Below are 14,946 nucleotides of genomic sequence, written 5' to 3' on the forward strand. Positions count from 1 at the left end.
GCTCCAGGTCATCTACAAGTCCATGCTAGGTAAAGCTCCGCCTTATCTCAGTTCACTGGTCACGATGGCAACACCCACCCGTAGCACGCGCTCCAGCAGGTGTATCTCACTGATCATCCCTAAAGCCAACACCTCATTTGTCCGCCTTTCGTTCCAGTTCTCTGCTGCCTGTGACTGGAACGAATTGCAAAAATCGCTGAAGTTGGAGACTTATCTCCCTCACCAACTTCAAACATTTGCTATCTGAGCAGCTAACCGATCGCTGCAGCTGTACATAGTCTATCGGTAAATAGCCCACCCATTTTTACCTACCTCATCCCCATACTGTTTTTATGTATTTACTTCTCTGCTCTTTTGCACACCAATATCTCTACCTGTACATGACCATCTGATCATTTATCACTTCCAGTGTTAATCTGCAAAATTATAATTATTCGCCTACCTCCTCATGCCTTTTGCACACAATGTATATAGACTCTTTTTTTTCTACTGTGTTATTGACTTGTTAATTGTTTACTCCATGTGTAACTCTGTGTTGTCTGTTCACACTGCTATGCTTTATCTTGGCCAGGTCGCAGTTGCAAATGAGAACTTGTTCTCAACTAGCCTACCTGTTTAAATAAAGGTGAAATAAATAAATAACACCTCAGACACTCTAACACCTCAGACACTAACTTAAACACACTACATATGAATAAGCCATAATACTAATAATATTCATTAAACAGCACAGCAAAATAAGCGTTGTAGTCATCAAGGACATCTGGGGTTGGCTGTAGCATCATACTAGGTTCATATTAGCAGTACATTAACAGCATATTGGCTGCATTATGTTTCCTATACCCAACTTCTCTCTTGTAAGTAAAGAAACATGGTTTTTCAGGCCAATACAAAAGCTTGATTACATCACATAACGCTTACTCTGAGCCCAAGACAACTGAATAAAGCAGGAGGAGGTGATGGGTTGAATGAACAGTTCCAACTGACGCATGATGCCAGCAGCATTTGCATTTGTCCTTGTGGGAAGTAGGAAGTAGGCAGTGACACACATTCCATTCAGATCCAGATAGAGGGCATCCACCTGGCTCATCAATGGGCCAGGCAGTGGAGGAGAGAGCCCTGCTGTTAGCTCTACAACGGCTCTAGTAGTAGAAAGCATCCTGCATCTGCAGAGGCATGCCTATAGGCCTAGAACACATGCAGCCTTGGTCTCATCACCCACCAGTCACTTAGCATTAAATAACTACATCCACCTCTACACTGCACCATAGGAGAAACATTTGAAGATCCCTTTTTAGTTCCAGGTAGAACCCTTTTGGGTTTCATATAGAACCCTTTCCACAGAGGGGAATCAAAAAGGATTATCTTATGGGGACAGCCAAAGAACCCTTTTGGAAGCCTTTTTTCTAAGAGTGTAAAGAAGGCTAACACCAGCATATCAAAGAGGAACTTTGATAAAGCCTGGTTAATGACTGCTTGCCTTATCATTATCCCTTTCCTGGTAGGGTGGAATAGTAGGAGGGTAATGTGAGGTCATTAACATTACGTTGGGCTTGTAGTAGCTAACAGTAACATTACGTTGGGCTAGTAGTAGCTAACAGTAACATTACGTTGGGCTAGTAGTAGCTAACAGTAACATTACGTTGGGCTAGTAGTAGCTAACAGTAACATTACGTTGGGCTAGTAGTAACTAACAGTAACATTACATTGGGCTAGTAGTAGCTAACAGTAACATTACGTTGGGCTAGTAGTAGCTAACAGTAACATTACTTTGAGCTAGTAGTCGCTAACTGTAACAGTAGTGTTGGGCTAGTAGTAGTCCTACCTGTGCTTTCCTCACACTCTCCTTCACCCCCACCATCTTCTGTTCCACACTGACTCCTGTGTCTCCTGACAGCAGTTTGAAACGCCTGTCCAGCATCTGCAGTGCCTATGAGGAAGGTAGACAGAGGTTACACAAGGTCAAGCTCCCGAACCAGAGGTAAACAGAGCTTTCGCCCACTACTCACCCTATCTCCGTGTGAGATGATCTTGTAGTCTTTGGCAGCCTTAGCAGACCACTTGCGGGCCTCCTTGTCCAAACAGCTCTCCCCCTCAGCACTGGAGCTATGTTGCTTCAGAATGCACACCTTTAGAAGGAACAGGAGATGAAGCTGGGATTATCTCACACACAAAAGACTATATGGACATTTCAACATTTTCACCTCAATCAGGGTTTTATTCAAACAGCTTTGTGGATATTAATTGTGATATAATGGTGTTTACATGGTAATCAAGAACAGTGGTACAACAGTGAGCCACACCTTGTCTTTAGGGGCAACCTGGAAGTGAAAGCCGGCTGTTCTGGTGAAGACCGGGAACTCCTGGAGGAAGATCTGGATGTTCCGTTCTCTAGACACCTATCAGAGAACCAAAAAAACTGTCACGTCCTGACCTTAGTTCCTTTTTTATGTCTCCATTTTAGTTTGGTCAGGGAGCATGAGTTGGGATGGGCATTCTATGTTTTGTATTTCTGGTTTTGGCCTGGTATGGTTCCCAATCAGAGGCAGCTGTCAATCGTTGTCTCTGATTGAGAACCATACTTAGGAAGCCTGTTTTCCCACTATGGGTTGTGGGTAATTATTTTCTGTTTTGCACCTGACAGAGCTGTTTCGGTTTTTTATTTTATTCCTTGTTGTATTTAGTGTTCAGCTTATTAAAATAATGATGAACACTTACCACGCTGCATCTTGGTCTTCACCTTCTTCTATCAACGGTCATTACACAAACACTCATTACCTCCACATTGGCACATTATTTCTTACATAGTTCACTACTTTGGGCCAAAGCCCTATGGGCCCTGGTAAAAAGTAATGCAATATATAGGGAATATGGTGTTATTTGGGACACAGACACTAGTTCACATGTCTCCCATAGAACAGAACATCAGTCAGTGGTCTGTCTGGCCTCCATCAGAAATGCCAGGTGAGGAATGTCACAGCTCTGGGTATTACAGTGGGGCTACTGTCTGTGGAAGGTTTTAACTGTGAAAAGGGCTTCAGTGGATCCCACGCACGGCCTCACCTTGGTGTAGTTCTCGCAGATCTTGCTAAAATTACTATGCGTTGACCGGCAGGTGTCGATCTCTGTGCAGCACAAGAGAGTGAAGTGTTCTCGGATTTGCTCATACAGGTCACTGTCCAGTCTCTGTTGAGTAAACGACAGAGGTGAGAGCTGGGGTTATAGCCAAAGCCCTGATGCAATACAAAATCAGAGATGAGAGCTGGGGTTATAGCCAAAGCCCTGATGCAATACAAAATCAGATGTGATTTGAGAAGGAAATGCCCTTTCCTTATTTTCCAATGTTTCAGTCATTCCAATGTTTCAGTCTGAGAAATTTGAATCAACTGATTCATAATGACTTACATTGGTTACTACAAGAGTTGAGTCACTGAGTGATATTTCCCTTGATTGAAAGATAGACACTCTCAAGAAGATTGTTGTGTTATGAATGTTCTGAGGGGGAAATACCCCTGAAATGAATGGTTTCTACTGAGCTGAACTTATGACTCACCTGATTACTTTGCAAAGGTAAAAATCCAAAAAGGAACATTTGAGGATTTCCTATTTGGATGAATTTCAGTGTAGTTTGTGCTCTCCACTCTACAGCTAAGACAACCACAATGGGACAGGAAATTATGTCAACTAGCAGTGACTCATCACAAACACAAAGGACGTTTTTTTTCACTGACAGGAGGTACGTCTGAGGGGACGCTGCAGTGTGTTCAGTCTTATAACAGACTCATGATGAGAATCCAGAGAGACAGTATGCCGTTAGGAGATGCCAGGTGGTCTTACCCTCATGATGGCAGGCAGCTCTGCAGTGTAGTAGTACTGGTGATGAGAGTTGACGGCAGACAGTGTTAGAAGGTACTCATTACGCACCTCTGTCAGTCTCTGGTCACACTCCCTCAGCCTGGTATTCAACTGGACAACAGTTACAGGGAGGAGTGAATTGAGGATAAAATATGTTTCATTATTACAATCAATTCTACTATCAAAATGCGTTTGATTTGATAGGTAATCAATAGGCAAAGTGCAAGGTGACTAAGAAGAGTATAATATTCAACAGCGCAAATGCATTATTCCTACATGTTTTATTGAAGACATTTCTTCATAGTAAAGCATATAACGGATAAAACACGATTTGCCCTTTCAGAAATATGTATGATCTCTGTGTACTAACGAACCAGGTGACACTTATGTGGCGGTGGTGGGGTGCTTCAGCCTATACAGACCTTCATGTGTGTCAGCCTACAGTAGCCTACCTTTGAACTCATTTTCTGCAAGCCTGTCCTAAAATGGAAAATTCCATGGTCACTCTTCTTGAATCTGAAAAAGGTCACATGATAGAAATAATCAAATCAAGACTCTTAATGACATTATTATAAATAATAATCGATAGACATAAAATATGCATCAACCACGTATCTGAACTAAAATGCAATGACTACAGGTTTACAGAACATTTAACATGCCACTACCTGCTCCCTCTCAGATGATGACTAATTTAACTATGTTACAAGTAGCCTTAAAGGCCCACTTTCAGTCAAAAACTAGATTTTTCTGTGTGTTCTATATATTTACATACTATGAGGTTGGAACAATACTATGAAATTGTGAAAATTATGATAATGCCCTTTTAGAGAAATAGCTGTTTGAAAAGACCACCTGAAATGTCAAACTGTTTTGGTGGGATGGAGTTTTGGTCTCCCATGGTGACATCACCAGGTGATACAGTGACTTGCAAAAGTATTCATCCCCCTTGGCATTTTTCCTATTTTGTTGCATTACAACCTGTAATTTAAATAGATTTAAATTGAACTTGTACAGAATTTCCACGTGGATGGGGATATTGGGGGGAAAAAATGGTAGACTTTCAGGTACTCAACAAGAAGGTCTGATTTCAGTATTACTAAAACAGGAAGTAATTAAGTAAGTATAAAGATCCAGTCCATTTAAAAAACTGCAGGCCTCTTACACTTCAATGTGGTGATGTGAAAATCCTGGCAAAATGCATAGCACATAGAATAAAAAAAGTTTGACCAGATATTGTTCATCCTGATACTATTTTTTTTACATGAACAATATATTGGAGATCATATACGACAATTACTTGAAACAACTGAATATTATGAAACATCAAAGATACCAGGTCTGGTCTACATAGCAGATTTTGAAAAGGCGTTTGATAAAGTACGGCTACTTTAATTTCGGTGAATCTCTTACACAATAGGTTAAAGTTATGTACAGCAACCCCAGATGCAAAATAGTAAATAATTGATTCTTCTCAGAAAGTATTGAGCTTTTAAGAGGAGTAAAACAAGGCTGTCCGTTGTCTCCATATCTATTTATAATGGCCATTGAATGCTAGCTATTAAAATTAGATCCAACAAAAACATCAAGGGGTTAGAAATCCAGGGGATAAAAACAAAAAAGTGTAAATTTATGCCGATGACTCAAGTTTTTTCTAAAGTCTGCAATCGGGATCCCTGCACATTGAAGATCTTGATCACTTTTTTAGCCTCTCTGGACTAAAACCGAATTATGACAACTGTACCATATTACGTATTGGATCGTTAAAAGACACCGTGTTTACGCTACCTCTACACCTGTTGTAACAAATAAAATAACATGTGATTTGTAGTTTACCAATAAAATGGGCAGATGGTGAAGTAGACATACTTGGTAGACATACTTCTCATCTCAAAAAATATAAATGAACTTACCACAATCAATTTCAACTGAAAGTTCGCAAAAATAGATAAGATTCTGCAGCCATGGAAAAATAGAAAAATATACCGGTTTCATTTGAGGACCAACATGTTGACAGCTGCGCCATGCAGGTTGCAAAATAAATGGGAAGAGATTTTTGATTTACCAATTCCATGGCACATGGTTTATGAACTGGTACAAAAAAAACAACACTTGATTCAACACTTAAGAGTTTTTCAATTTAAATTATTATACAAAATTCTTGCCATCAACAGAAAGTATTAACTTTTTCCACATGTTGTTATGTTACAGCCTTCTTCTAAAATGGATTAAATGTAAATGCTTGGTCATTATGGGGTATTGTGTGTATATTGATGAGGGGGAAAAAACTATTTAATCAATTTTAGAATAAGGCTGTAACCTAAGAAAATGTGGAAAAAGTCAAGGGTTCTGAATACTTTTCGGGGGCACTGCATATGGGGCATACAACAGTCTCAGCTTTGTAGATATTGCTGCGATGAGACAGAATCACTAGATCATTTATTCTGGTATTGCCCCTATGTAGCTTGTTGCTAGTCACAGGTTCAGGAATGGTTAAAAAAATCACAACCTTCACTTAAAATTAACCTTACAAATAGTGGTGTTGGGCGATTTGGTCAGTCAATAAATAATATGATAATACTCATGGGAATGGCTTTCATCTTTAGCTCACAATCTGTGGATACTATACGATTAGAAAGGTTGAAAATGTATATAAAACATCACAGAAGCTATTTTTGTTAATTATTCGCCATTTTAATGAAAAATGATCACATCTTCATTGTTACCCAGAAATAATTTGATATTGAGATAAAAACGTCTGCATTGGACCTTTAAGGCTGTCACATGGGAACAAAGCAGGGCTAGAGTAAGAGTATTACTGGAAAATCAATGAAAATGGATATGGTTTCATTTGGACTTTTGTCTAACACAGGGATGGGCAACTTTGATTGGGGTGGGAGCCACAAAAAAATGGAAGGGGCCACAGTGGCTGGTGGGTCTGCATACCCACATCCATAGCCCCACCTTGTGAGCAAAACATTTTAGCAGCCAACCTCGTGGCAGCGAAGATTATTGTTTTTAGTTTTATAGTTAATTTCCTGCTATTCCACACATTTTGCCATGGTGAGGAGAGAAGATTTAGCAATTTTATAACTCATTTCATGCATGGAGCAGAGAGAAATTTTGCAGTTTATAATATGAAAACTGATGATCAATGGTTGGTAATTTGACCATGCTTACTAAAAGTTTAGATAGCTGGCCGCTAGATTACTTTACCAATCTAAAAGAAAGTTCCTGACATGGGCAAATTTAGTGACTGCTGATGCACAACCACATTTCGAAATTGCAACTTGAATATTATATTATTCTAACTCTCAACAGTAAGTTGAGACCCCGACTGTCCCCCCCCAAAAAAATACATTTGACTTACTTCATCTTTTTAATTGTCTACAAAAAGGGGGACCACGTGCCGCATGCCTCCAGTTGCCCATTCCTGGTATAACATACAGTAGTATATGGATGGATATTGCACACTGATCGTAAAAACAGACAAACTCCATTCCAAATCAACCTATTTCCTACATAGTGCGCTACTTTTGACCAGGCTCACACTCACAGACTTACTTGGCCTGTGCGTCAGCAGCTTTCTCCCTGGCCACGTTAGCCATGTGACTCAGCTGGTAGTATCTCTTCTTGACCTTGTGGAGCTCTCGTAGTGCATCCACTACCTCACCCTGTACTCTCTGCAGCTGCTCTAGACCCTGTAGGGCAACAACGCATCATATTATTACAATGTAATACAACAATATGCATGGGCGGAACAGCGTATAGGGGTGACTGAAGGAGGAACTCACTGCATTTAAACTACGTCAAACTGTCTCTAGATTGACAGATTCAACAAATCCAATAGATTCAACGCTGGTTACGTTGTGCAAAAGGCAGGTTTTAAATGATAAATACTGTCCGTAGTTTAACAGTGCGTGTAGCATGTGGAGGTCAAGGCTGTACAAGTGTAAGGGTTTTTCCAGGGTTTTCCACTGCTTGAATAGTAACCTTTAGATCACAATATTTTCAACACTAACAAGCGACTCACGTTCCTGCTTTGTTTGATTCTCTGTCATTAACAACAACTACCACAAAGTAGCATAAAAGTCGAGAGGAAGTCGTCAGTAAGTACTGGTGCCTTTCCTCATAAGGTATAGAGAACATGAAAGGCTTTGGCTGTTTGTGTTAGAATGTATTTCCCTCCTCAAAAAAAAGTGAAAGTATGACGTGAGAAAACCTCTGGTGATGAGTTGTGTGGTTTTGTGAATGGAGACATTGTGGGCTTCATGAAAACTCCACTCAAAAACTACCTAATATGTATTTTTTCATGATGATGTGGCAAGTGACGCTTCCTGAAAGACCAATCATCTAGAAAACTTGACTGCTGACATGCAAATCATTTTTAGTACTGTATCAAGAGAGGACTAATGGAGAACAAAAATATTGTTTTTGGAGTGGATTTCTTTCTTTAAAACAACATGCTCCGGTTACATAATTTAATAATTTTCATAAGGAGGAAGCTATCATAAGCTACACTCTTTTTTTCACCTTTATTTAACCAGGTAAGCTAGTTGAGAACAAGTTCTCATTTGCAACTGCGACCTGGCCAAGATAAAGCATAGCAGTGTGAACAGACAACACAGAGTTACACATGGAGTAAATAATAAACAAGTCAATAACACAGTAGAAAAAAAAGAGAGTCTATATACATTGTGTGCAAAAGGTATGAGGAGGTAGGCAAATAATTACAATTTTGCCGATTAACACTGGAGTGATAAATGATCAGATGGTCATGTACAGGTAGAAATATTGGTGTGCAAAAGAGCAGAAAAGTAAATAAATAAAAACAGTATGGGGATGAGGTAGGTAAAATTGGGTGGGCTATTTACCGATAAGACTATGTACAGCTGCAGCGATCGTGACCAGTGAACTGAGATAAGGCGGAGATTTACCTAGCATGGACTTATAGATGACCTGGAACCAGTGGGTCTGGCGATGAATATGTAGCGAGGGCCAGCCGACTAGAGCATACAGGTCGCAGTGGTGGGTGGTATAAGGTGCTTTAGTGACAAAACAGATGGCACTGTGGTAAACTGCATCCAGTTTGGTGAGTAGAGTGTTGGAAGCTATTTTGTAGATAACGTCGCCGAAGTCGAGGATCGGTAGGATAGTCAGTTTTAATTGTGTAAGTTTGGCGGCGTGAGTGAAGGAGGCTTTGTTGCGAAATAGAAAGCCAATTCTAGATTTGATTTTCGATTGGAGATGTTTGATATGAGACTGGAAGGAGAGTTTACAGTCTAGACAGACACCTAGGTACTTATAGATGTCCACATATTCAAGGTCGGAACCATCCAGGGTGGTGATTCTAGTCAGGCATGCGGGTGCAGGCAGCGAACGGTTGAAAAGCATGCATTTGGTTTTACTAGCGTTTAAGAGCAGTTGGAGGCCACGGAAGGAGTGTTGTATGGCATTGAAGCTCGTTTGGAGGTTAGATAGCACAGTGTCCAAGGACGGGCCGGAAGTTTATAGAATGGTGTCGTCTGCGTAGAGGTGGATCAGGGAATCGCCCGCAGCAAGAGCAACATCATTGATATATACAGAGAAAAGAGTCGGTCCGAGAATTGAACCCTGTGGCACCCCCATAGAGACTGCCAGAGGACCGGACAGCATGCCCTCCGATTTGACACACTGAGCTCTGTCTGCAAAGTAGTTGGTGAACCAGGCAAGGCAGTCATCAGAAAAACCGAGGCTACTGAGTCTGCCGATAAGAATATGGTGATTGTCAGAGTCGAAAGCCTTGGCAAGGTCGATGAAGACGGCTGCACAGTACTGTCTTTTATCGATAGCCGTTATGATATCGTTTAGTACCTTGAGCGTGCCTGAGGTGCACCCGTGACTGGCTCGGAAACCAGATTGCACAGCAGAGAAGGTACGGTGTGATTCGAGATGGTCAGTGACCTGTTTGTTGACTTGGCTTTCGAAGACCTTAGATAGGCAGGGCAGGATGGATATAGGTCTGTAACAGTTTGGGTCCAGGGTGTCTCCCCCTTTGAAGAGGGGGATGACTGCGGCAGCTTTCCAATCCTTGGGGATCTCAGACGATATGAAAGAGAGGTTGAACAGGCTGGTAATAGGGGTTGCGACAATGGTGGCGGATAGTTTCAGAAATAGAGGGTCCAGATTGTCAAGCCCAGCTGATTTGTACGGGTCCAGGTTTTGCAGCTCTTTCAGAACATCTGCTATCTGGATTTGGGTAAAGGAGAACCTGGAGAGGCTTGGGCGAGTAGCTGCGGGGGTGGGGGGGGGGGGGGCGGAGCTGTTGGCCGAGGTTGGAGTAGCCAGGCGGAAGGCATGGCCAGCCCATGAGAAATGCTTGTTGAAGTTTTCGATAATCATGGATTTATCGGTGGTGACCGTGTTACCTAGCCTCAGTGCAGTGGACAGCTGGGAGGAGGTGCTCTTGTTCTCCATGGACTTCACAGTGTCCCAGAACTTTTTGGAGTTGGAGCTACAGGATGCAAATTTCTGCCTGAAGAAGCTGGCCTTAGCTTTCCTGACTGACTGCGTGTATTGGTTCCTGACTTCCCTGAACAGTTGCATATCGCGGGGACTATTCAATGCTATTGCAGTCCGCCACAGGATGTTTTTGTGCTGGTCGAGGGCAGTCAGTTCTGGAGTGAACCAAGGGCTATATCTGTTCTTAGTTCTGCATTTTTTGAATGGAGCATGCTTATCTAAAATGGTGAGGAAGTTACTTTTAAAGAATGACCAGGCATCCTCAACTGACGGGATGAGGTCAATGTCCTTCCAGGATACCCGGGCCAGGTCGTTTAGAAAGGCCTTCTCACAGAAGTGTTTTAGGGAGCGTTTGTCAGTGATGAGGGGTGGTTGTTTGACTGCGGCTCCGTAGAGGATACAGGCAATGAGGCAGTGATCGCTGAGATCCTGGTTGAAGACGGCGGAGGTGTATTTGGAGGGCCAGTTGGTCAGGATGACGTCTATGAGGGTACCCTTGTTTACAGATTTAGGGTTGTATCTGGTGGGTTCCTTGATGATTTGTGTGAGATTGAGGGCATCTAGCTTAGATTGTAGGACTGCCGGGGTGTTAAGCATATCCCAGTTTAGGTCACCTAACAGAACAAACTCTGAAGCTAGATGGGGGGCGATCAATTCACAAATGGTGTCCAGGGCACAGCTGGGAGCTGAGGGGGGGGGGGGTCGGTAGCAGGCGGCAACAGTGAGAGACTTATTTCTGGAGAGAGTAATTTTTAAGATTAGTAGTTCGAACTGTTTGGGTATGGACCTGGAAAGTATGACATTACTTTGCAGGCTATCGCTGCAGTAGACTGCAACTCCTCCCCCTTTGGCAGTTCTGACTTGACGGAAAATGTTATAGTTGGGTATGGAAATCTCAGAATTTTTGGTGGCCTTCCTGAGCCAGGATTCAGACACGGCAAGGACATCAGGGTTAGCAGAGTGTGCTAAAGCAGTGAGTAAAACAAACTTAGGGAGGAGGCTTCTGATGTTGACATGCATGAAACCAAGGCTTTTTCGATCACAGAAGTCAACAAATGAGGGTGCCTGGGGACATGCAGGGCCTGGGTTTACCTCCACATCACCCGCGGAACAGAGGATGAGTAGTATGAGGGTGTGGCTAAAGGCTATCAAAACTGGTCGCCTAGAGCGTTGGGGACAACGAATAAAAGGAGCAGATTTCTGGGCATGGTAGAATATATTCAGGGCATAATGCACAGACAGGGGTATGGTGGGGTGCGGGTACAGCGGAGGTAAGCCCAGGCACTGGGTGATGATGAGAGAGGTTGTATCTCTGGACATGCTGGTTGTAATGGGTGAGGTCACCGTATGTGTGGGAGGTGGGACAAAGGGGGTATCAGGGGTATGAAGAGTGGAACTAGGGGATCCATTGTAAACTAAAACAATGATAACTAACCTGAACAACAGTATACAAGGCATATTGACATTTGAGAGAGACATACAGCGAGGCATACAGTAATCACAGGTGTTGAATTGGGAGAGCTAGCTAAAACGGTAGGTGAGACAACAACAGCTAATCAGCTAGCACAACAACAGCAGGTAAAAAGGCGTTGACTAGGCAGGGAGGGTCGGATTAACTACACACAGAGCCTGAGTGCGGCTGGGGCCGACAGATAACACATAAACAAGCAGAATGGAGTACCGTGATTAATGGACAGTCCAGCATGCATCAGTTATGTAGCCAAGTGATCAGTGTCCAGGGGGCAGTGGTGGATGGGGCAGGGAAGCTCGACTTGCGAGTATTATCCAGGTTAAAAAAATAAAATAAAAAAACTGGTTGGCTGTGCAGAAGGTAAAAGCCGCTAGCAGTGGCTAACAATGACTAAATAGCTTGTAGCTAGTTAGCTGGTTAGCTTCTGGAGGTTCTTGAATGTGTTCTAAAAAGTAAAAATAATAGCGATTCCGTATCACATTGGGTGAGGCAGGTTACCGGGAGGTATAATCAAATTAAAAATCGAAAAGAGATTGAAAGTAAATATGGGTCCAGTGAGTGGTTGGGCTGGCTGGGGACGCGGCGATTCAGACAGTTAGCAGGCCTGTGCTAACAAGCTAACAGTTAGTAGGCCGGGGCAAAACAAGCTAGCAGTTAGCAGACAGGGGCTGAACAAGCTAGCAGTTAGCAGGCCGAATTAGCAGGCAAGCAGATAGCAAGGGCTAGAAAGTTAGCCTTTGGGGGGACGTCGTGATGGGGTTAGTCTGTTTATGCCTCTTCATGCGGTGACATCGATAGACCGGCCGTGGGTCCTGATATTGTAGCCCAGGAGTATGCTTCGGTGGTAGTACAGGAGCTCTGGCCGGGCTAGCTTCAAGCTAAGTGGATGGAAACGCTAGCCAGGAGTAATCATCCGGGGTTGCGGTTAGCTAGTTAGCTAGTTGTGAAGATCCAGATGAGAATGTTCCGTTTGCAGTGGGAATCCGGGGATAAGAATAATAAAAATAATAGGTCCGTTATGCTCTGGTTAGAGTCGCGTTGTTCGAACTGGCGAGAGCTTTCCGAGCTAAAGGTTAGCTGATGACCGGTTAGCTGATGACCGCTAGCAATGGTTTGCTGACTGATAGCTGGTAGTTAGCTGGCTAGCTTCAGTTGAGTGGTTCCGGATCCGAAGTAAATATAAATACTGTAGAAAAAAAGCAGATCCACGCTACATTGGGTGAGGCGGGTTGCAGGAGAGTATTTAGATGTTGAGGTTTAGCAAAATGTTTTAAAAGACATGCGAAGAAAAATATGTTTAAAAAAAACAATGTATACAAGGGAAACGACACGACAAGACGTCTGACTGCTACGCCATCTTGGAGAACCTATATATGTGTCGGGGGGCTAGGGTCAGTCTGTTATATCTGGAGTATTTCTCCTGTCTTATCCCGCTGTCCTGTGTGAACTTAAGTATGCTCTCTCTAATTCTCTCTTTCCTTCTTTCTCACTCTCGGAGGACCTGAGCCCAAGGACCATGCCTCAGGACTACCTGGCATGATGACTCCTTGTTGTTCCCAGTCCACCTGGCCGTGCTGCTGCTCCAGTTTCAACTGTTCTTCCTGCGGCTATGACCTGTTCACTGGGATTACTATTATTTGACCATGCTGGTCATTTATGAACATTTGAACATCTTGGCCATGTTCTGTTATAATCTCCACCCGGCACAGCCAGAAGAGGACTGGCCACCCCTCAGCCTGGTTCCTCTCTAGATTTCTTCCTAGGTTTTGGCCTTTCTAGGGAGTTTTTCCTAGCCACCGTGCTTCTACACCTGCATTGCTTGCTGTTTGGGGTTTTAGGCTGGGTTTCTGTACAGCACTTTGATATATCAGCTGATGTAAGAAGGGCTATATAAACACATTTGATTTAGATTTATTTTAAATAAAGGCACCCCCCCCAAAAAAAATTTTTTTTTTAAATCTGAGTAGATGAATTCTCGTAGGCTTGATGTGAGTGTGTTCAAGCTGTAGATAAATCAAACAAGCTTTCACAGACTCCAAAACCATTTCTACACAAAGTTCTCAGCTTAGTGAAGCCTGATGAAGAAAATGTACAGTTGTGAATAGATTATTTGTCTAAAAACATGATTTTTCTTCTATCTGGTTACTCAGACTAGGCTGCACTGCAATGTGGATCATACATTATTTCAGTGCATCCTCCAATAAGCCACTGCACAGCTCAGCTCACCCTCTTGGCCTTCAGCTCCTTGGCTGCCCTCAGGCTCTTCAGAGCGTCGGCAGTGAGTGAGCGATATCCGTCGGCCGCCGTGAGACGACACACTCCACTCTGTGCCGTGGCCTCAATCAGAGACCTCCACACAGCAAACACACTCCTGGCAGTATACACACAGACAGAAAGAGAGCGGTGTTATTACACCAGCACTATGGCATCCCCTGATGTTAGACTGTGTTATTAGGGACGGGAGCATCTTCAATCATGAATAATTTGTAAGTCGCTCTGGATAAGAGCGTCTGCTAAATGACTTAAATGTAAATGTAAATGTAAATTACAGTATTTGACAGATATTTCCTTCATATATGTCTATGAAACTCTGAATGTAACTTGTTTTACAAAAATGGGGGTTGGAATGGCTGAGAGTAAAAAGGTCATTAACATGTAGCGGGATCAAACTATCAAGCTTATGATAGGTTACCCAGAGTTCAAAGAGTCTCCCTTGCCTCTTTGCCAGTCTTTCCTCTGGAACTGTATGGCCAGTCTCTGGAGGGCCTGAGAGAGAAGGATATGTTTTATTAAAGATGATAGGAAACATAATCAGGGATATTTCAGTACATTCACCTTATAAACCTTGTTGAAACCCATAAATATGAATTTGGTTGGAGTGCAAGTGCAGGACCCAGCCTAAAGTGAACACGTCTTGTTTTTGTGTACAGGATAACATGTAGATTTGGAGCAAAAAGCAGAGTTTATCAATACTAGAAGCTCTGCACTCGAGGCTCCTGGTGGAACATCAACACCCCAGTGAAAACATCGCTATCCAGTGTTCACTTCCTGTTTCAGATTAACTCACTGCCGACTTCAGAGAAGTGATCCAGGAGCTTGGCTCAGAAACACACTAGCTC

At 42.8% G+C, this 14,946-nt stretch overlaps 1 protein-coding gene across 2 annotated transcripts in view; it reads right to left on the minus strand.

Annotated features, from left to right (window-relative positions):
* The window catches only part of LOC135545684 (F-BAR and double SH3 domains protein 1-like), a 38,092-nt gene that overhangs the window by 18,078 nt on the left and 5,068 nt on the right, over positions 1-14,946 (minus strand). For both annotated transcript variants that reach the window (XM_064973476.1, XM_064973477.1), the window contains exons 4-12: positions 14,520-14,593; positions 14,054-14,198; positions 7,420-7,556; positions 4,308-4,371; positions 3,838-3,966; positions 3,064-3,186; positions 2,304-2,399; positions 2,010-2,129; positions 1,826-1,930 (exon numbers count right to left, since the gene is read on the minus strand). In XM_064973476.1, the coding sequence (XP_064829548.1) occupies positions 1,826-1,930; positions 2,010-2,129; positions 2,304-2,399; positions 3,064-3,186; positions 3,838-3,966; positions 4,308-4,371; positions 7,420-7,556; positions 14,054-14,198; positions 14,520-14,593 (993 nt within the window). The remainder of the gene's footprint in view (positions 1-1,825; positions 1,931-2,009; positions 2,130-2,303; positions 2,400-3,063; positions 3,187-3,837; positions 3,967-4,307; positions 4,372-7,419; positions 7,557-14,053; positions 14,199-14,519; positions 14,594-14,946) is intronic.

This window comes from Oncorhynchus masou, chromosome 9 (genome assembly GCF_036934945.1).
Source record: "Oncorhynchus masou masou isolate Uvic2021 chromosome 9, UVic_Omas_1.1, whole genome shotgun sequence".
In the NCBI taxonomy this organism is placed as follows: Eukaryota; Metazoa; Chordata; class Actinopteri; order Salmoniformes; family Salmonidae; genus Oncorhynchus; species Oncorhynchus masou.